The sequence below is a fragment of the Temnothorax curvispinosus genome, unplaced genomic scaffold (genome assembly GCF_003070985.1).
Source record: "Temnothorax curvispinosus isolate PA1 unplaced genomic scaffold, ASM307098v1 QBEX01004771.1, whole genome shotgun sequence".
NCBI classification, from domain to species: Eukaryota; Metazoa; Arthropoda; class Insecta; order Hymenoptera; family Formicidae; genus Temnothorax; species Temnothorax curvispinosus.
The window spans coordinates 154,590-177,664 of record NW_020214551.1 but is presented as its reverse complement, the minus strand read 5'-3'; the positions used below and the strand labels follow the sequence as shown (position 1 = coordinate 177,664).

Here is a 23,075-nt window from a genome sequence, read left to right as displayed (position 1 = left end):
CCGTTAAAGGAATTAAATCTGATGCGAAATAAAAGTCATAAATTTAATAACGTTTTAACGAAGCACTCACGTTGACGCAAAATATTCCGTTTCCACAGTCGTGATCTCTGCGATGAAACAACAGTTACCGTGGGATTGTATTAGTTTTGCGCGCGCGCGCGCGCATATGATCTCTATTTTCAAATAAAATATTTTCACTGTAGGGCTCAAAATCATTCTGCTATTTGCGTGCAAAGCACCGAAATAATAATCGCGAATTTCAGTTGCACGCTCCGTTTATCACGTGCGACGAAAATATAGAACGGCGTAAGACGTCGCGTGTCTTTTCGTGAAAATCAAAGATAGCGTTAAAAGGTTAGTGACCTTATACGAACGCTCAAACTCGTCTCGATACACCTTTCGCGTATGCTTCTCTCTCGTTATGTATTCATACGTTTCGCGTAGCTTTTTATCATTCATCAATTTTAAATCGACACGATAGATCACGGAAACGTCGGCGAAATCGAAGTGCGCGAACAACCAAGTCCCGGGAAAATGAGAGGACGATAACAAACCTGCTCGGCCAGCTTATACGTCGACATATTTCTCATTTTTCTTTCTCACCGCGAAACGACGCGCTTTTGAAGCTCATTATTGTAACACGCCGGTAACTCGATGGTAACGAGTTTGTAAAACGGGAAGGTGACCACTGCACCAAACAGATTTTGAACGTGGATAACATTTTACACCAGGGAGAAACTCTAGAATTGAGCCATCTTCTGTAAAACCACTGCAAGATAAAAAACGATAGTCATCTTCTGATTTGCGGTACAAAATAAAAATGATGAAAAATGATTCTATCGAGAAAAAATATTGCAAGTTATTCTAAAATTCATTTCTCTGGTATAGTCTTTTTTCATTTTGCATCTTCTTTTATACTTTTATGTTGCGCATTATTAATATCTGTCAATACCGCGTGTAGAGGCAATTTTAATTTTTATTTTATTTTAATTTAATTACACTCCAGTAAAACAATCCTAGTTTTTAAATAACATATGCTTAGTAATAATGAAAAAAATTTTTTTAACATTTGTTTATTGTATTAAAAAACGCAATATTTTCGCGGGTGTAGCTTACTCATCGTATATGGTCAACAATCAACCATTCTTTTCGGCCGTGTCCGAGAGTGACTTAACCCCTTGAAAGAAAATCTCTTTATATCGCAACAAATTCCGCAGTCGAAAGTTTAGTTGGACGCCACCGGTAGTCCCTCTCCTTCCCTAAGGCCACCATGTACTTCCGCCGAGTTTCCGAAGAAAAATCCACGCGAAGCAAAACAACCTCGCTGCTTTCATATCGCGACACTCTGTACATTTATCCAGAAACAGGCTGCGTGGATGTGGTACCAAGAGGAAACGTGTCTGGCATATCCTGTCCTGTAGTTGTCGGCAACTCTCCACCATCGGCATTCTCTCTCTTTCTCTTTCCCTTCTCCTCCCTTCCACCCTCTCTTTCTCTGCTCGTTGACTCGACAACTACAGCATCCCCGATGGTCCTTCCAACCGGTCTACCCTCCCATTCCTCCCTCCTCTCTTGCAACCCTATCGCCAAACAAACTCCCACGAGTCTCTGTTTTTGTTTACTTGGCATCGATATCATACGCTCACGGGGGTTGAGCACCGACTGTACTGAAAATCAACTACTCTGCTCGTCCCTTCGTAGTCAGACCATTCTCTCGCCCCGCCGCGTCTTCCTAGCATGCCTCCATTTTCGCTTTTCCTGCCTTTGTCTCTCCTATCATCGCGGAGGAACACGCGGAGGATGCATCGGCATCCTCTCCGCGTCTCGATTGTTTGCTCGCGGCGCGTACACACGTATGTACGAACGTCAGTGCGAACAGGCCGATTTTTGTTACTCTTTTACTAGTCGGAATAAAACAATATACTCTTTACCGCGAGCCCTGAGAAACTTGCTGAAATATCATTCTATGAGGCAGCATCTGCTTGCTTATACGACGATAATTTTGATAGACGCGGGAAGTCAAGATGAGATTTGAAAGTTGATTACTGCTTATCATACGCTGAATATTCATAACAAATAAAGCGAAGTTGATATTAGCAAAGCATACAGGGCAAGGGGTATAGTTTTCCTTCCGCGTCCATGCAATTTAACGGGTCGAGTCGCGAACGCGCGGAAAACGCGAGGGCGGAACAGGCTGACGTGCATCGCGGAAACAAGAGTGCATTTGATCCTGCTGCATATGCATACGACATATTTCGAATATGCAAATCCACGGCGCCGGCAATTTTCTTCTCCTGATCGATGTTTCACAAAGCATCCCAAATGGCGTCTCATCATTCATCGCTCGCACCGAATGATCCTTCACGCGTGGTTTCGTGGCAATGTAAAAATCTACATGCAAAATGACGATGCGCGAAACATTAAAAATAGCTGTTAATACTAGATACTAGATACTAGATACTTGGTATCTCTCGTAGCTTACAGCATCGTTCCCCAGTTTAATTTCGACCGTTATCTCTATGCATAGTTGATATACCTCCACAGAGAGCAGAGCACGCCATAAAATTTCACCTGCGATATATAAAAAAAAATCGAGACTATTTTCACGGTAATAATATCCGATAAAACACTCTAGGCATCAAAAAACGAAACGCATCGAAACACGCAGTTTATTTTTACATGAAACTCGAAACCACGCGCAAAACGTCGAATTTTGGACGTAATATTTTGACTACAGAAACATCAGTTTCTTCAATCAGTTATAATTGTTTATAGTTTGATAAAAATAACACCGCGGCGTGAGAGAACTTTTATATGTAATGGACGTAATGGTAAAAGCAAAATGCTCTATGTTAAAATATTGTACACTGAGAAAAAAAAATCGTTGATTCAAAGAAATATTATTTGATTTAACTAAATGCAGCGGTCACGGGCTGTCAAGCTAACATTTGTTAATTCAAAAAATATTATATTGAAATAAATTCAGAATTTCTTAATATTACTCACGTATATTTGATTTAAATATATTATTATTTGCATTAAACAAATCACTACAACTAAACGAGTTTAGTCAAATTAACGACATTTTTTTCTCAGTGTAGTGATATAACGCATGCAGTAAAGTACTTATGTATAAATTGCGAACTGGCGAAATTTGGAAACAGAAACAGTACGGCTGGAAGTCTAACGTGGACGAAATCTTTATGCATGGATCACAACCGAACGGGTAGGTACTTTCGCGCTGTCCCTTTTACTTCCCGATCGCGGTATATCTCCTCTGAAAGGATCCTGCAAAGCAAACGGGACTCGTCTCCATGCAAATGCGTCGCGGACCGGAGGACGCGTATGTAGGTAGGAAACAGAAACGATAATAACGACGAGACGCGAGGTAGAAACAACTATAGCGGCGCGCAACTCTTCCGGTCTCTGCGAGAACCTTCGAAGATGTTGCATTGTTGCATGCCTGCAACGACGAATCAAGACAAATCGAGACAAATCGAAGCGAGCAAAGAAAAATTTCACGAGAGAATCGTTTAAGCGCTTATTTCACGGATTAACGATTTTACAAATTCATGATGCAAATGAACTTGTCTTTCCATACTTTTCCATCGACGTTTCGCTGCCCACCGAGGTAAACACTATGACAACATATCGCAATATTTAATACAAACAATAAACTATTTTACATTACATTAATGCATTGAAACGTGTAGTACACATTTATCCTGTTTTAATTCAAGCAATACGTTGTATTTTGATAATGTACCACTTATAATTTATTGGATATTATCATATCAGTAAACAACTGATTACTCGTATAATTACGTACTCCACGTGCTTTAAATTGATGATAATCTTCACAGAGTCATTTGTTTTGATCAATAAATAAATAAAATACATAATTAAGTATAAAATGTACGTATTAATATACAGATAACATGTAAACACCATGCGAACTTTATTTAGTAACTCGATTAATTTCATATAGAGATATAAATACTCGGAAATTCGGTAAATATAGGCCGCAGTCTAATTTAATTCAAAAATTATTGGTTTATACTAGTTTATAGAAGCGAAACGACGAGAGCCAGCACCGACGTTCCCAGCTTGAAATATCGATACGTATACACGTTTATTAGATTAAATTAAACGTAGTATTCGCTATTACTCCAATCAATGTCGCGCTTAAAATTGTCGGTGAATGACATCGAACGATCGGATGGAAAAGTTATTCTTGCAAATGGCAGGCTTCATTCGATTGTATAACGGCGAATATCCATTATTTTTATTCTCGACACAGGGAAATCTATATCGCTATCTATATATATGTATTGTACATCGCCTGCTACCGAATCGAAACGGTGGAAGACGCAAATCCAAGCTACTTCCGGATCAATTTTGATTCAATAGAGCAGCATCCAGCAGTGTGGCAACCGGAGGTGAAGGGGCTTTCCGTAAAAGATGGGCGAGATGGTCGACCCGCGGCTGCATAAAACTGCAATGAAATGCAAACGAGTCGTTGCAAAACGACACGCAAAAACGCGGCTTCCCTTTGGTTTTACGATGCGGCACGTAGATACGCCACGACGAAAGATCCCCGCATTAAATTCGCCGCCGTCTTCGGATCCGGCGAAATCGTTAAGGATCTCCCGTCCTGAGTTCCGCCGCGGTGCGGTAACTTTCGGGGAAAACCCGACAAGACAAGAGAGAACGGCGGAGTTTACTCCGGGTTAAATCGCCTCCGGAGATCGACACTAAACAGAGTTGCCGGACAAAGCTCTATAACGATCGTCTACGAGGGAAGAATGTTAGCAGAAGACTCGATAAAACAGGATGGTTTGACAAAACGGAACATTGCACGTCAAATCATTTTTATCGCGTTAAACGTAGTCTATTTTCGAGAATTTATAATGCAATATATGGTATGTATATTGGCTGCGTCATATTTTCAATATTAAATCGTATTTTATTGTTAGATATAATTTAGACAATCATTTCTGTTAAAATTTTGCTGGAATTTAAAACACTGACAAATACTTTTCAAAAACATTTTTTTATCCTAACAGTTTTGACAGTTAAAACTCAAAACGATAAAAACAAATGAAAAAGTTATTGCACGTTTTTCGCATGCAGGAAATCTAGATTTTAATCAAATACATTTTTTTTCTCCCAAATCTGACATTTTCTGGATAACTTGGAGAATTTTATTTGAAAAGTATCAAATCGATTCTGATTAAAATAAAAAAATTAAATTTTTTTATATTTGCGTACCAAAACTCTTTTGAAGTCTTTTAAAGTCATATTATAAACTTTGAACTTTTTGAGGATTGAGCCACAACTCTATTAGTTATGTCAAAATTCTGAAAATGGGTTGCTATCGTCACAAGTCATTTCACGTGTCGGAATCTAATACCAAGGCCACGTAATGACCTGTACGTTTTGTGCGACAAGTGACAGGTGGAAAGAACGCGTTCTCGTGCCATTCGATGTGACATTTGGTAACTTCTTTCATCGGCGCGAACCGTACCCTCCATCAAAAACATTTCTCAAACCAGGAACAATTCCATTCCGGAGTGCGAATCCGAGCGTACGTCATAGTCAAACAAGAAGCATAAACCAGCGGGTGAGCGGAATAGAAAAAGAAGGAAACGACAGAAAATAAAGAGAGAGAGAGAGAGAGAGAGAGAGAGAGAGAGGGAAGAGGAATGTGACGAAGAAATTGCCGCCAACGAAAGTGCGCGTCGACGCGGACGAGATTTCGATCCCGAAATACCGAAGGTATTTCCCCGGGCGGTACCCTGCTACACTGCTGCAGTAGGAAAATGAAGTAGGCCAGCCACGTGTCCCAAGACGAGTCGGATTCGTAGAAAATTCTAATACCGTGTTACACGAAAACTTTGCGATTCAATAAAAGTAATAAAACACACTGACTACTACCGACTTTGAAAAATAATCGAGACGAACAAGCTGAAAGTGTGAGGAAATAGAAGTTATTAATTTAATATAGTTGATAGTTTCATGCGAGTTACTACGTTAAATAACAAAATAATGTAGACGTGTACATTCGTGTATTTACGCGTTCTCGCGTAAAAATTTATAACGTTACTTTCTGTATAATTTAGTATTCAAGAGAATCTACTCGAATACAAATCTAAAAAAGGAAACCAAGCTCCCGTCAGCTCAGAAACGTCGCCGTTTAAGCTAAATGTACCAGTGCCAGGACACTTGAGACCTAAAGTATAACGTGAATTAAAATCAAAGATAAAAATATAATACAAAAAAAATGTTTATCTTTGATTCTTTGATTTTAATTCGCGTTTAAACTTATTTAAGGACTAAAATAATAAAAATGCCAGACATAGATATATTTACCTTATTACATATATATCTTGTGCAACGAATACAAATTTCATTCAAGTTAGAAATAACGGGATACCATGCACTTAAAACACTGAGGTATTTAAAGTGGGCTTGTCTATGATGCAAAATCAGATGTCTGATGAGGAACGGCACAACGAATACTCTATAGTGTAGGAGATAAACTGATTTATTTTCAATCGCTAACGTACGTTCTCATCGTTTGAGAAATATTGTATGTTCGATTGAGCTGATAGACACGTTTCTAGCAGATCCGAGAATTATATGTATAAAAACGCGCGATGAAATTCAAATAACCCTCCAATCATTTTTGGTTAATTAACCGGTCAAGAAACTTGGATACATGATGTGGAATGCAGTTATCGGAATCGGAAAGTTCAATATTGGTTTCCGACAGCGAGGCGAATATTCAATGGAGACGAATGTCGACGCGAACGAAGCTGCCGAGGAAACTTGTGAAGTCAGTTCGTCGGTACCTTGGTACGGTACAATGTTCGTCTGATTGTCAATTTGTATTCGAGAACTGATGTCACGCCGTCATTCCGATACTCGTTATCAGCAACCGACGTTCTTGCGTAATATTCTTGCGTAATATCTGCCTTTACGTATATATTAAAAACCATGAAATTTTCATCGAGAAAGCACGCTCTACATTTTTTCAGTTTTCTAACACGTTTTTCGAACATGGGTCTACTGGGCATCGCGTTGAAATAGCGTCCGTCTCATTGGGGCAGCCGCGCCATGTCGCGCGTAAAATGATAACGAAAGCGAATACAAGAGACAGCGTGCGGAAACTGAACGACGACGGTTACGACTATCAGGAGAACGCTTCGATATTGGCTGCTAGCCCATTCCGATCCGAATATCCACTAGAGACGAGTGTCCGCACGGACGCGAGGTAGGGCGAATGAAGGGGGTGGATATTAGAATAGGAGAACAAGAAGAGAGAGAGAGAGAGAGAAAATTTATTGAGAACTGGTTTATTAGCCATTAGGGAAGGACCACCTCACGGAATATTGTCTCGGTACGTACCACTGCGCATCGGCACGAGTGCCGCGTGCAGTTACGCGATGCTGCAGCAAGTTGCAACCTGCTGCAGCCTGTGTCCGAAGGGCGGAAAATTGAAATTGAGCCTCCATTGCATCGCCGCGCAATGCGGTCGGATATATTCGCAGCATCAGCAGATTCATCATCTCTTATACCCGATGAAATGTTTTATTTCGTATAGTTTTGCGTAATAAAATAACTTTCTCTCCTAACCGCGATAATATCGCGAACGTTTGCGTGCTTCAAGTAAATATTTATACAGAAACTTTTCTTCTATAGGTATACATATGTATGTATTAGATCCATCTCAAATGAATTATCGAGTAAGTAAAGAAAAAGATATCATATAGCATCGATATTTTAATGAAGATTTAACTCGGATTATTTTTCATGGGAATATTTGCCAACGTAAAAATCTCTTGGAAATGTTTAAAAAGATTGTTCTTCTCCGTAAAACTTGAAAACCGTAAGCACATGATTTAATCAAGTAATAGTTGTATAATCTTACACTTTTCTAGTTAAACAATAGACGTAGAGTCTAAAGAACCATACAAATCTCCGAGACGAGGTATCCCTATAGCAACTAAAACCGCACGAACACGTAGATATCCGCAGACGTGGATTAAGCCTTTACAGCATTTTATTACGCGGACATAAATTCCCTCTCGGGACAGAGCCATTGTTGCAGGAAATGTGTGACGAGCAAGGAACGCCGAAAGCAGAAAAGCAGGAACGACAGAATCAATATTGGTCGCTCCTGATATTTGTTTGGGATGCGACTGGGGAACCGGCGTGCGCGTCGGAATCCGACAACGGAATGAAAAGGACACAATCTCAATCGATTCGGGACAGAGATCCTTTCGTCTAATCGAAAACGTCGCCATTCTCTGGCCATGAGGTACCAATATTGAGAAAGTGAGTGGCGAATAACTGCACAACGGGAAAGAAATCTCTCAATCTCAATCGTATTGTACATTATATATTATATATACATTTACATGATAAAATACCTAGATGTAGGTGCCCTTTCATTCATGAGCCAGACTCGCTCTGGAATATCTACATTCGAGTCTACATTGTATATTGGCGGTCATAAATTTTGTACAAGCAACGTGCTATATGATCATACACATCATACATGTGTACACTGCACAATAAAATACAGCGAGTTAGATAGACGTGTACGATAAGATTATATATAAAAGAAATAAAACAAATTTGAAAAATATAAAATAATTTGAAAAAAGTTTAAAAGAAAAGAAAATTTAAAATATCTATGTTTTAAACGTCTATTAAGCTATTGCGGCCCACAATGAGTTGTTCTATTCTCGAATATATATCTACCGCTGCAAAAGCATTTCGTCCAAACCAGTTGCATCAGTGCCAAGTTTGATATTCACGCGGATATTCGTGCTTGTTCCTACGTGTTGAAAATGAAGGAGCTTTTACATCACCGGTAATATACCTCGATGTCCTTGTCGGGGAATACATGCACGCCGTAACAAAGAAACTGCCAAAGTGGGTTAGTGAAACGAGCAGGGAAACAAGGAGCCACCAGCCTGCACGCTGAGAATGGGCGGAATTGATAGCGATCTTAATTAAAATTAGGGGGTTACCGGGCCCGGCGTCGCGTAACGCTTTCGTGAATCACCTCGGTCGGCTCCCGTTCGCGTCGTTCTCGATTTGCATAACAGTAAAGATCCCGGGATCACACTTTATACACCGAGAGATGCGTTATGCGCGGTCGTTACTTGTTAGACGATTTCATTAACGCGATACCCACACGTTTGAGAATCCGATCAACTTCCGGCGCAACCCATTCAGAGATTATACGTTACACTGATGTCGCATAATCCTTTGAAAGTTGCTATCGGCAGGCATAGAACTACGATAACAACGGAGTTTTTCTTTCTTTTTTTTTTTTACAAATAGTTTATGTAAAGAGAAGAAAAATGTAAAAAAAGCAGTTTATAAAACTTGCTCTCAATACGTTCCTATTTTAACAAAAATATGTGAAATCTAGTTAATGTTTCCTATTCACGGAGAGAAGTTGGATAAAATGAGACGCGTTGCCAAAGAGATCGCGGATGAGGAAAAAAAAAGTTTTTTCGAGCCGGCGTTGAACCAGCGACCTATGGATGTCTTTCTTCACGTATCGAAGGCTACGCCAATGATTCATACGTCAACCTTCAGAAAGAATCGTTAATACCTGGACATGTGATGATATGAACCGAGTAAAAAAAATAAGGACGTAGACACGAACAGTTAAGAGAAAGACGTAACTGCAGAGTACGGAGAAGCCATGCTTCGGGAAAGGACGAAGAACGTGAATGTGACGTATGACTTGTCTTTATTCGAAAGCTACGTCCTGATGTCAACGTCTTTGTCCCGCGTCGTGTTTTAAACTTTAAACGTAGTCTCACGCTCTCCTTGCCTGACCCGTGTATCGCGTGTAAGAAATTTTGCAGTACACCCGTTATACGTGTAAGATGATCTAATATGAAAGTGGCATCGGGCGATCGGGCCGATATACGACATTTACATGATCGAACGTCGAGTTCTTACACTTTAATGACATTCGCTACCGACTACGTCGCGCGTCCAAGTGACACGCGCAACTTTGCTTCGTGAAACGTGCGTTTATTTTCCTCGCTTGCGCCTGTGCAAGCGTCGTTAATCATGCGTGCGCTGACGTAAGCGTCCCGTTTGGCTGCAATATACGTATCCCGGCGCCCCGCAAAGAAATATCACCCGGATCATCCCGAGCGAGGATCACTGTCACGCACTGTCACGTGTCGGAGTTGACGGAGTTACGAAATGCGATCGATCTCGCAACCGGCCGCGGGCGTCTGCTACGCGACACGCGACACATCGAGATTATCGAGAAGCAAGGTGCACGGACGCGCACACAGCTGATGCGAGCAGGCAGGTAAAGTTAGGTTACCTAACTAAGGTAACAAATACGAGGCGGGGGGGCTTTCGGCTGACACGTGACAGTTTCTCGTCGCAAGTTGCTCCGGGAAAGGAAAGATCGGCGGCGTCGTGTGATAAAACTATGGAAACAGAAAAGCGACTCACCGAAGACGGTCTTGCCCAGGAGTCGATCGTCGTCCCGTGGGCCGTGGGTCGCTCGTCACCGCACCCGCCGCACACCCTCGGAGCCGACGCGTCACGTTGCGTCACCTCCGTCGAGCGCCTTCCGCGAGATCCTCGCTGCACCCTCACGTTCACGCATATCACGCGTCACGTCACTCACGTCAAAACTCGCTGACGCGCACAGCCGTCAGCCGCACAACAGAGTCCGCGAGACCGCGACGCACACGCGCAAGATGGTGGACGGTGGACCGCTCTGCTCCAGCTGGCTCCAGCTCACTCGCGCGCGGCCGGCGGCGGCGAAAGAGGTGCACGCGGCGACATCTGTCGGTCGCCGGTCGCCGCTCGGTACCCGAGCCGGACGTTTGCACGAAGCTTACTCGAGAGACTCTCGCCGTGTTCCGCGTCACTGAACCGTATTACGCACGATAAACAGTATCTGAGGACGGATTTTTTGTTACAGACGGAGTATAAATGCGTCCAGGGGGCAGGGCTTCGATGTCGAAGAGCGTTCAAGTCAAACTGGCTCAAAGTTTGCACCAAGTATCCTTCTCAAAATGCTATCGAAAATATTATTTTTACTACCGAGGATTCACACGTCTGATAAAATCTCGCGAGTATCGAGCGAGCCTCGGAAAATGACGGCGGAGAAAATTTCGATTGATCCCGAACCGCGACGAGTTTCTCCCGAAATGTTCGCTACGATCGCGCGGAGTTCACTTGAGAAACTGTCGCACATTCGTGTCACTAAACTGTATTATTTGAGATAAACAGTGTCCAAACGCGGATTTTTTGTTGCAAATGGGATAGATGCGCGTCAAACGGGTTCAAAGTGTCAAAATCCGTTACATATATGTATATATGCCGGCCCGATGCCGCGATGCCGCGATGCCGCGTCGCGCACAGAGACGGCTTGTCGGTATTACACTGAGACGCACAATAACAATCGCACACAATGTTCAACACTTGCAGAAAACACTCGCGATACGTCCTCGCGCGCGAAATTCACTTTAGGACGGTAACGACTTGACAACGCACGAGAAATACTACGGAGCGACTCGGACGCGCTTTGCACTTTGCAGCCCACCGCGACGTAATGACGAGCTTGCCTTGCCTCGCGTGCCTCGCGTGCCTCGATTGTCTCGATTGGCTCAAAATTTTGAAACTCGAAGCGGTGAACCAATCACAGCGCGCCGAAGCAAATGTAAGAAGACCAATAGGAAAACGGGTCTTTAATTTTTAAATATACATATATTAGCATCTATCGCACAGTATATAATTACGAAAAAATGCAGTGCTGCAGCAATATATGATGATATATTATTTCGTTGTAAATATACGTATGCTTATTTATGTACGAGAAACATCGAGCATCTGTATAATAATAAATGATAAATTAATATTGCGTTGTTACGTGTTCAGCAGAAAGCTTAATAATTCGAGAGAAATTTAATCGACGATGTCAATATTCTGCACGTATCTCCGGATCAACTTGATAATGAAAAAAAACGGACCCAAGCCTGTCTCGCCTGTCTGCATCTTTCACGCCGCGCGTTATTTCATTCACGTCGCGAACACGTAACTGTTATATTTCGACAAATATTTGTTCTCGCACTTCGGGGCAACCAGGGGCAACCCGGCGACGTTTCTCCTGGCTCCTGGTTATCCATCGGCATCTACCTCGGTCTCGGATCACGTTTGAGCTCGTTACTTAATTCGCACTCTCGACGTTCGTACGCAGTACGCATTTTGGAGCAAGCTCGCTCCAAAGGCAAGAAACACGTACGACACGATTTCCGAGGTTATCGTTTCACTGCGACACACGAGACAACGATTCTATTAAAGATTCGGGATTCGGGTATATCGCGCTTCGAATCATTTGTCTCTCATGCACGCGTCACTTGCCACGCACGGCATTCACGGCACATTGCCGTTTTAGGAGACCCGTCAAATCACAGCCGGGATGAGGAACGGGTGATACGTACGGCACTCGGCGTTCGTTCATTTCGGTCATCCCACTCGTTGTAGTCGACACGAGAAGAAACAGAATATTCACACACAATCTGTAACCGAAGGGTTTCGTTTCGTTCACGAGAAAGAAATTACTTACACGAGCCGCGAGCGACAATGTCTCGCCGCGACCCACGACTCGTACCGACGCGCAGCGAGTCGAGACGAGAGTTCGAGTCGTTCGAGAGTCGAGACTCGAGACTCGAGCGGCGACGAGGCGGTCGCGGGTCGCGGTCGAGCTCCCGAAGCCGACCGAAGGTGCCCGAAGGCCCGAATCCGGCCGAATCACGTTCGGCCTGGTTCGGCCGCTCTCGCCAGCTCTCGCTAAAATGGCTGAAATCAACGGTTCACGATGACAACATGACAATGTATCGCGCGCGCGTGACAAAACACATACGTTCTAGAATGATTTCTGATGATTTCGTCGTGCCGCTGTTCTGCGAACACGACATCCCCTTTGAAACAAAATACGTTCGTCTGCGTCGAGTGAACGCTGCTCGACGCAGAAAAACGTCCGCGGGCGCGGGCGCGAACAACGTGCAGCCGTTTTCGCGATCACGAACGCTTGGATTTGGATCCTTCAGCGCTAAAACGTGTCCCGTGGGCCGTGACATTCGGTGACAAAACAGAACGGAACAGAACCCTTATCTAGCCCTAACCTCTACGCTCGCTTGACGCCACCGTGACCAACCGTGACTGTGGAAGATGCAAGCCACTTTCCGTAAGAATGAAGATGAAGCAGAAACGGACTTGTCACTCTTGTCAGATCACGGGGAACGCGCAAAGCTACGAGAATGGTTGACGTTGGCAGAGAGAAGCGCAGACGGTCGACGGTCGACGGTCGACAGCAGGAGACGCAAAACTCGGCTGTGTTCTACAAGTGTGCTGCTAACAACATGGGTAAAACTCCAACTCGGTTTTCCACTACCATTCGGTAGTGAGTAGTGAATAGTGAGTAGTCTTCGATCTGCAGACACTTGACGTCATTTTCTTTTGTTTATCTTTAGTGTCAACGGGTGATTTAAACAACGTGCAGACAAATGCATGGCACGTTGTTTACGAAACATGGTTGAGAGACGCCGCTACTGGAGATGTAACGTTGACATTGAAATCTGAGGCTGAACTTGCAGAAACTTGTTTGTTAATAGGTATGTACATTTTTATAATATTCCAAATAGGTCTCACACAGAGAAAAATAGGTAATAACTTCAGGTTATTATAGATAGATTAACACTTGTATTCCATGTCCACATGTTAGCGTTCCGTGCCGTATTACAGGAAATACAACGACGTTACAGTCAGCGGGTATGCCACAAGATCCACCAAGTAATAAGGATTCCACAGAAAGTTCAATTAAGCTTAAACCATCGAAGGAACACGAAGAATCTATGAAACGTACAAAGCAGCCTGAAAACTGGAAAGTAAACATGAAGAAAAATGCTAGATTAAAAGGGGAGGAGTACATCGGAGTCGGAGGTAGGTACAGAGACACGAGACGCAGTTGAGTTAGAATGTATAACAAAAGGTGACGCGTCACGTTTTCCAGGCAAACGAGTGCCAGCTAAAAAGATGGGACACCCCTGTGTTTGTCGCATGCGCTGCGCAGACAAGATAGACGAGAAGGAACGCGAAGACGTGCACAAGGCCTTTTGGAGGACTTGTATGTGGCAACAGCGAAAGCAGCATATCGCCATGTGCGTCAAAGAATCTCCGAAACAACGCACTCGTTTGCGCAACATTCAGTTGGAGCGTTCTCCATCGAGATATCGGCATGTGACTTTCACTTTATCTCTTCTTTCGAAGGATAACGTCATTACCGTGTGTAAGCCCATGTTTCTCAGCACGTTTGCGGTATCTGACAAGTTTGTGCGGCATGTGATGAAGAAGAAACGAATGTCAGCGGATGGTCGTATCGGACCGGATCAAAGAGGCAGGCACACGCGCCGAAAACTAAGAAGAGCGAGTGCGCGAACATATTGGATCGTTCCCGACCGAGAAACCGACGGATCTTAAAAATCACAGTGGTAAATATTACTTGGACTCTTATCTAAACATATCTACGATGCATAAATCCTACGTGTTCAAGTGCAAACAGGAGGGTGTTTTTGAAAGTGAGATAGTGAAGGAAAGTTACTATAGGGAAATGTTTAAGACCGAGTTCACGCTCGGATTTAAATGTGCACAAACTAAGGGGAAGAACGTCCTGTCAAATGTTAGCTGACACAGAGATGTAAAAGAATGCGAGAAATGACGTTGTTGGTTATATTGAAATGTGAAATGTAGCCAAGTTTTCATATTGCTGCGTACAAAGCGACACAACGTTCAACATACGTTATAGATTTATTAACACATTTGGGAATTTTATACTTGATATTGTTTGACATTACACGTAAAAAACATTAAATAATGTAATAATATCACTGGTGCAGTTGGCTATAAATTTTTTAAAAGACTTTGGAAACTAAAAAAATACGTACATAAATAAAAAATAAAAAATGTACAGTTCAAAGTTTACGTTGTTGGACGTTTCAGGTTATACACATGGTTAAACATTACGTTACTCAAACGTGTCATATATTTGTATATGTACATATTGCCACTAACGGCGCCCATGAATATGCACAAGTGTGTGATACATTACGAAAAGTACACTTTTTTTATCTAGTAAACTTGAATTTTATGTTTTAATACGTTATATCAAGAGTTTTTACTGTAAAGATTATTAAAAGAATAAACAGAATGTCACATACGTCAAATAATGTTTCTATATGATACATACATCAACAAATAATATATTATCAAAATATATGCAACAAAAAATCAACGTATTTGTAATCATATAAAAACAGCATAAACTGCGTGTGAGTATAAACGCGTTTAACGTTGTTATCATTATTTTAATACCAGATCTATATTGTCACGTTCTACATGTCCCATGAAAAATAGATTTTTAATTATTTGCCAATAATTAAAAAACGCTGCTTAAAATAATTATTTACCAAATAATTATTTACAAAAGTTTCTATCGATATTATACCATACTTTTAGAGAGACCAGCAGCAGTAAAACTGCAACTACAGTTTAATACGTAATAACGATATTCGTTGAACGTTAAACGTATCACAAAGTCCGTATCATATCGCGTGTGTTACGTATAACAGAGCAAGTCACTAACAAGAATATTTCTATGATCGTCCTAAAATGTAGTTAAGGGTTGTCTCCAGATATACGTATCCTGCCTTATTTAACTCTATGGATGGATATCGTCTCCACGTTTACATATCGTCCTTAAAACGTGATGTAAATATAACATAACAACAATACGTGTTACTACTAATTTTTCTCTGTCTGCGAGCTGACTTCTTTACATCGAAGCGTCGCCGCCTCTACAGCCGTGATTATCGCCGATCTTAAGCCATGTTTCTCTAATTGATGAACACCAGTTATGGTGGAGCCTGCAAGAAAGTTGAGAGAAAGATGTATATTGGTTGAAGAAAAATAAGGATTTTATTTTCGTACATGTAGTGTCTGACCTGCCGGCGAAGACACGTCGTCTTTAAGCTGTCCTGGATGAAGCTTCGTCTCCAGCACCATGGTACCAGCACCTAGGACAGTTTGCGCCGCGAGTTTATATGCAATGGGCCTAGTAAGTCCCATTTTGACTCCACCATCGGCCATCGCTTCGATTACCATATATATCTAAAAAAAATTTCCACTTGACGTTAACACGACTAGTCTATTATTTTAAAATATGAAAAGAGGCTTGGTACGTAAAAAATAAAAGAAAGGTTGGCACGACGACGAAGCACACGTATGTGACGTGTAACGTGCAACAAAAAACCTGTACAAATATTGTCTTTCGTTTCCCTATTTTCCAGATTTAGTTTAGTTATAATATACGTACTTTTTTTTATATAAAAACTTTATTACAGCGTGTTCACGCAAAACTAGTGGACGTGGAACGTTTACTAACATAGGCAGGACCGGAACCGGCCAAGGCGGTTACTGGATCGATGAACGTTTCCGGGACTTCTTCGCAGATGCCTACGGCGGAAAATAGCTTCTCCGTGATCTCGGCATCCTTGTCACTTGCGTATTTTCCGCGTGCAAACACTGTAGCGCCGCAACCAACTAACGCAGGTGTATTTGGCATTACTCTTATCACTGGTGTTTCTTTTGGCAGTGCCTGAAAATATTTGTTCTCTCGTATAATAACGCCGTGTTCTTCTTTTTCTTTATAAACAGCTTACACGGTGGGCAACAACGACGTCTGACAGAGATGTGTTACCTTTTCTAACGACGCCAGAGAGACGCCCATGGCGATGGAAATGAGTAACTTCTTGTTGTCGTGTATCCTGAACTCTGGCAAAACTTTCGGTACAACTTGCGGCTTTACCGAAAGGATTAGCACGTCGCCGTGATCGATGACAGGTACATTCGTAAAAACAGTATTTGATTTCATTTCCTAAAAACGTTGAATTACGTAGATATATATGTTTTTGATACACCACACGGACATGATTGACTGCGCGATACCTATACCATCCGAAACGTGAAAATTTATTTATCAAAATTTAATTAAACATTATTTTTTCGTATACGTATCTACTATTTTTACCTTGACATTAATCTTGAGACATAAATGGCATCTTTATTTATTGAAATATGAGCTTCTACTACATAATCCTGTCCTACATAATCTTTCGTACATATCTAGTATGTTTAATATCGTCGAAATAAATACAGACAGAACTTGTAGTACGTAGACGCACGTCTAAAACTCACGCATATGACAACATAAATACGAAATGTTTGAAAATGTCACACGATCACGAGATGCATCCATCGACAAGCATGCGACAGATGCGCACGCAGTGTTATAAACTATATCTTATCGCGATGATTTATTAAACAAATGTCGAGAAATGAAGAAGCCATTCTATTAAGAATCTTGGTCAGTTAAAAGCACGACAACTATAGTTTATCATATCAATATTTAACACATAATAACTTGAAATATTTTATGAAGTTAATCTCCCAGCTCCAAAGCTTCACAAAATATTGTGCGATATGAAACGTGAATACCTTTTCTCTTTATTAAATGTTTTTCATATTAGAGATATCACAAAGAATTTACATCACGGCGATTATTATCGCCGATTCATCACAACGAGAACGCACGGCACTTATCACCGGCGGCATTCTTATCAAGCAATATGTTACAAACAAACGAAGCGCCCTTCGGTCTATCACATCGAGATTTTCCTTCCTTACGTGATATCGTACTTAATTATCTCACCTTAAAAGTCTCAATGCTCCCAGTGTCGGTCGGAAGGCAACTGGCCAGCATCATTTCGCCTTTGCTTAAACCTGTAGAATGAGAAAAGTCTCATGAAAAAAAGAAAATAAGAGAAGCAGTTTAAGATGTGTTTTCAGTAAACTTTCGTTGATGAACGTAATATAAATGATAGCCTGTATACTAATGTTAAACGCAAGATTATATATCATTTAAATATATATTATGTAAAGAAAAGCTATTTACCCGCCCGTATGAGACCTTTGGCGAGCGCCTGAGCCATTTTTCCCCCGCCGAGGAAACCGATTTTCAGCATGTTGGTATCGATGTTTAGCGGTATCCTTGACTTCTTCACCTCACCGTCCGCGAGAAGCTGATCGCTCACTGTGGAATACAGACAAAAAAAAAAGATCATTGGCTTCGTTCTTTCAACGCGTATTCGATAGCGGAACAAGAGGGAACGTGGCTTAATCAATCACGCGGATTATCTTAACAATACGCAAAAGTTATTTATTCGAATGTTGTTTACTCCAACGTGCGAACGAACAGATTGTGTCACTCTGCTTCTCCGCGTTTCGATGCAGCGGTCTAGTTGCAACGATCGTATTTGTTGCTTTAGAATGCTGATATGAACGCGATAAGACGGCAACTGAAGCTTATAGTTTTTGCGTCACCGAGGTCGGTCTCTCGTTTAAACGCAATAGTCACATCTCGTGTTCTCGCATCTCTTTCCATTTCTATCGCACATCATTCCACGTCGCCCTCTGCGGCGAAGATGGTCCGTATTTTTATGTAATCTCACGGAAGATAACAGCAATTTTGTGCGGCTTACGTCTAACTTGGAAAACGCGCGATTGACCGCGCCGTCAACATCCAAACTTGTTCTGACATTTGGATTGATTTGTGGTACAACTTGAACATATATTTTCTGTCCGCTATAGCGCAGTAGGAAGGAAACGTTAAATCAGCCTCTCCATACCTTGTAAATATTTACAAGCTTTTTCATAATAGTTTTAACCAATGGATATTATTGTCTTTTACTCTTCTCACACAATGGAATTAAAATAAGCCACAGTGCGTCTCTAAGATCACGAGACATAAGTTAACGTGTATATTTCGTTACATTTTTCATTTTGACTATACAAAGTACACTTGAAATTTTTGTTGTACGTTATTGTAATTTAACGTACCATTTTTTATGTGTTTTACGTAGACGCTGTATTTCGAAAATTTCCGTTAGCTTTATTTAATTCTGAAACTTTTAATCGGATTACGTACGCTTGTATATATAAATGTTATATCTTTAATTGATAACAGATTCGATAGGTACACGTTTTAAAACGATAAATAACTTGCTTTTTTTTCCAAGAAAATTAACAAGAATTAATCAGTTAGTTTCACACATTGTCTACGAACGTAAAACAGCTTTAAAAAGCTAAGAATATTAAATGGTCAAAGCACGTTTATCACAAACAAAATGACATTTACAACAGGCCGTACTCACCATACTTGCGCACGTTTAGATTCCACGGAACACAGCGATTTAATTTTGCGAAACTTGATGTTCTCAGACCAACAGACATCTTCATGGTTGCTTCGTGCGTAATGTAATATGAATAAATGGGCACGTGAAAAGAATTTCAGGAATCTCCGTTTTTTTATTTGATCGTTTTCCTTTTCGGTAAAACTTTCGGTACAGGATCTGGAAAGAAAAAAAAAGTAATCATTAATAATATTGTCAGTCAACATATAATAATGAAACATTTATATTATATTCTTTTATTACTGATGCTATAAAATATGATCATCATGTGTCACACGTTGTATCTCAGGTATCTCGACATCAATAGAATAAATAAATAAATAAAATTTTACATCTCTCGTGATCGATTAGAAATCTACGTTAGTCTCGCATCACGTCGCGTGCATTATTAACAGCCATATTAAGGAAACGTGCGGATCACGTAATTAACAAAGATAACAACTTGTAAAGATAACAACTTGTCGAGAATTAAAAACTTACGAGCTTTTCTTATGTGTTCACGGCGATGCCTGATGATGTCAAAGCGGCAGATGGAATATGCTGCTGATAAGGATTGAATGATACGATCAACTATTACTCATTCGATCGTACGCTGCAGCGTATGACAATATCCTCTGTTCTTTCATTACTATTCACGTTCACTTTGAGCCGTCTTTATATATAACAAGACATTAAGACATAACAAGCTTATCTTACGGAAAACTACCTGTTATCTTATACATCCAATCGGAACCCAAATTAACAGCGACTCCTCCCCACCGTGCCGCTCGATATCGTGGTCCACCTAAGAAAGAAAAGCAAGCACGCAATCTATACGCAAGATTTGAAGGAAAGCTTAGTAGATCTGAACGTACATACATTCTTCTAACATATATCTATAATCTTCTCATTTTTTGTAATAATCATTAATCATTTTGTATAAATCATTTGCAGCCCGATTTACGTATAAAATAAACGAGCTCAGGACGTTGAAGTATAATGATATATTTATAATCATTCTACTTTGATTTAAATAAATACTTTAAATCAATAAATTATTATTTAGTGGGGGGCGAAAGAGAGTTTGTTTGGAGCCACAGTTTACAGCCGCTATAACGTTAAATCCGTTATTGCGTGCCTTATTATTTATAATGTTTACACGTCATATTAATCGTTTCCATTTGATACTGCTTGATATTCGCTAAATGTAAACGTATTCACTGAGAAACATTACACACGAGGTTAACATTAACCTCAATGTACATTACTCTTTAAACGTACATAAAAAATTTTATGACTCTAATCTTCTGGTTTTTTTTTTTCTTTACAAGTTATACGGATTTAAATATCAAATCCAGTCGTTTAAAAGTAAGATATGAAGTATTCAATAATTTAATTATAAATGACCTTCTACTTCTGTTTACTATCGTGCCGATATATCACGTACACTCGTTCGCGTTTCTACGCCGCGAAGGGAGTCAATTAACTTTGCAATTAATTTTCAGCAAATTGGGATTTTCTTATCTAGCCCAGTCAATAGAGACATTTAAATGGAATTAATTCCATTTCAGTGGCTTTTTCGGGCTCTATTGACTGGGCTAATCTTATTGTTTTGCTTTCGATTTGTGTTATCGACATTTTTAGCGAACGCGTTGCGCGCGAGACGTGCAGATGGCGCCACTGGTATCTCTGAGAAGCAGCAGCAGCAGCAGCAAAGAAAAGATTTAAAGATGCTGTAGCGCACGTATCTTTATCTAAACGCGATATGTATGTACATACATACCTAACGACCATTGCACTTTCAAATCATATTCTAGATCTATCTATACGACCACGTTGACACTTTAACCCGATGCTTTAACGTGCGATAAATAAAAGATTACGCCAAATGTATATGTATGTATCGTCAAGTTAACAAAGCTAGGGAGCTTTATTACGTCGTCTTTTTCAAGTCTGATTAAATTCCAAGTCGTTTTATTCAGAGTCCGCGTACTTGGCGATAAAAGCCGTACACGCTCTCTTGTTAGAGTTGGAGAATCGCGTAAATAGAATAGCCCGAATAGAAATGCGCGTCGTTTCTCGCGTGCCCTAACACATACGCGAACGTCTTCCGTTAGACTCGGCTCTCTTCCTGTAACTGACGTAACTGTTTCTCAATCTAGATAACTACATTAACTACGATAACTGCGAGATGACCGGGATCTTGGGATCTTGAAACGCCGCGCCTTACATTATACTCGTTTCTGCTCGCAACTCGCAAGGCGAGCGGAGGAACGTGCAAGAACGCGCGATGAAGAACGCTCGCGTATTGTTAGCTCGTATCGTTCTTTCACTGTTTTTTTCCTTTCTAGTTAATCAATCCTTTTTGTATCATCGGCACGGGCAAAATGTACAAGTACATAAGTACATTCCGTGAAACGAATGGAGCTCGCGCGCTGGCACAGCGATCAGACAGTCGGGACAGTAGATGAGCGGCAGAAACCGGAATCACCGGTGCATCAGGCAGCAAGCACGTGAGAGTCTGCCTGATCTTTCGTGCCGATATTTTCATTATATTTTATTTACACGCTTTACATATATTTCTGCCAGCAGCGTTGCAAAAGCCAGAGCCTGGAACACCAGCATTCACGTCGCTGTAGCCTTTTTATTGACAAGATTTTTGTAGCTCTGCACTCTGGGCATAGTCTGCATTTTGTAGAATGCGATTCTCGACAGACTTTCTCCGTGTCTGTCTCTGGGTAATCTGCGAAATCGTAAACGCAACGTGACGCAACGTCCGCAACGATACGACACGTTCGCGAACCTCGTACGTCATATAGCTATTAAAATATATCCTGCGATATTATCTACGCGCTTCCGGATACCTAATCTGGATCGTCTGTTGATCGAGCTGGATGATCAAGGGTCATCGCTTGTTTTTCGTATTATAACTCGTTGCGCGGTGCGCGATAAAAACAGATAATAGATAATCTATTTACGAATACGTTATCGATATTAAATAAATTATACATGCATTCCGCTAAACACTTATCGGCTGTATATCTTACTTGCTTGTCATTGGAAGCGATGAGATGGACGACGAAGCGCAGTTGAGATATAATCTACAATTCATAATTTAAAATACAGAATAGAATAGAATACATATAGAATGAATGACGCTTACGTATAGCTTTTACGTGCCGTGCACGTGCGAGAAACATCTGAACTGAAGAAGACGTAAGCAAATGTGAAAAAACGTGTAAAACGACGGATATATGTATATGGAATCTGCTGAAATTTAACGTGACGTGTGAATTATATTCAATGCTGACTTTGACTGTATTATGAAAAGGCAAAAAGAAAAACGAGATTACTTATCCCACTATCGCATAAATTTATATCGCACAACTTATCCGACGTATTTCTCTCGACACGTTCACGGCGTGTAACAAAAAGTCGATAAAAAGAACGTATACGTCTTATCTCTCTCGTAGGTCGTAAGACAACATATAGATATAGATAAGGGAGCGTAATCTCGCCAAGAAATTTGAAAAAAGAAACATTTCAACTGTGCGATAATTATATGTAATATGTATATAATATATACGTGCATGCATATATTATCGTTTATTTATCGTCTTTATCGTCTTATTCGTCTTCGCGGCGACGCGACGTACTATCTAGCGCGGCTGGACGCTACGCCGCGCCGCGCGTCAAGTCAAGTATACACTTGCTACGTGCGTATATGAA

General features: G+C 41.0%; 3 protein-coding genes across 14 annotated transcripts in view; 1 reads left to right on the top strand and 2 right to left on the bottom strand.

The window, feature by feature from the left end:
* The window catches only part of LOC112453963 (von Hippel-Lindau disease tumor suppressor), a 42,397-nt gene extending 31,600 nt beyond the window's left edge, over nucleotides 1–10,797 (bottom strand). Inside the window, exon 1 of one of the 2 annotated variants that reach the window (XM_025015036.1) lies at nucleotides 10,504–10,797. The gene's annotated coding sequence lies outside the window, so the exon portion shown is untranslated. The remainder of the gene's footprint in view (nucleotides 1–10,503) is intronic. The other variant, XM_025015037.1, reaches the window with a different exon arrangement.
* Nucleotides 10,798–12,823: 2,026 nt separating this feature from the next.
* LOC112453961 lies at nucleotides 12,824–16,548 on the top strand. 2 transcript variants are annotated; one of them, XM_025015034.1, is made up of 5 exons: nucleotides 12,824–13,428; nucleotides 13,536–13,676; nucleotides 13,807–14,004; nucleotides 14,075–14,552; nucleotides 16,461–16,548. In XM_025015034.1, exons 1-4 carry the CDS (start codon nucleotides 13,323–13,325, stop codon nucleotides 14,539–14,541), a joined length of 912 nt encoding a protein of 303 aa, XP_024870802.1. In that variant the 5' UTR covers nucleotides 12,824–13,322; the 3' UTR covers nucleotides 14,542–14,552; nucleotides 16,461–16,548. The 2 variants fall into 2 exon arrangements, with proteins under 2 accessions (XP_024870802.1, XP_024870801.1); XM_025015033.1 differs by lacking the exon at nucleotides 16,461–16,548 and having other exon boundaries at nucleotides 12,831–13,428; nucleotides 14,075–14,972.
* Nucleotides 15,086–21,386, bottom strand: LOC112453959 (pyrroline-5-carboxylate reductase 2-like). 10 transcript variants are annotated; one of them, XM_025015028.1, is made up of 10 exons: nucleotides 20,226–20,948; nucleotides 20,074–20,151; nucleotides 19,848–19,910; nucleotides 19,329–19,526; nucleotides 18,071–18,208; nucleotides 17,828–17,898; nucleotides 16,817–16,993; nucleotides 16,502–16,714; nucleotides 16,062–16,227; nucleotides 15,086–15,983 (listed from the first exon to the last, which is right to left on the bottom strand). In XM_025015028.1, the coding sequence occupies exons 4-10, from the start codon at nucleotides 19,411–19,413 to the stop codon at nucleotides 15,862–15,864; spliced, it is 972 nt and encodes a 323-aa protein (XP_024870796.1). In that variant the 5' UTR covers nucleotides 19,414–19,526; nucleotides 19,848–19,910; nucleotides 20,074–20,151; nucleotides 20,226–20,948; the 3' UTR covers nucleotides 15,086–15,861. The 10 variants fall into 10 exon arrangements, with proteins under 10 accessions (XP_024870796.1, XP_024870792.1, XP_024870794.1 ...); XM_025015024.1 differs by lacking the exon at nucleotides 20,226–20,948 and adding an exon at nucleotides 21,130–21,386 and having other exon boundaries at nucleotides 19,848–20,151; XM_025015026.1 differs by having other exon boundaries at nucleotides 20,074–20,948.
* Nucleotides 21,387–23,075: the final 1,689 nt, after the last annotated feature.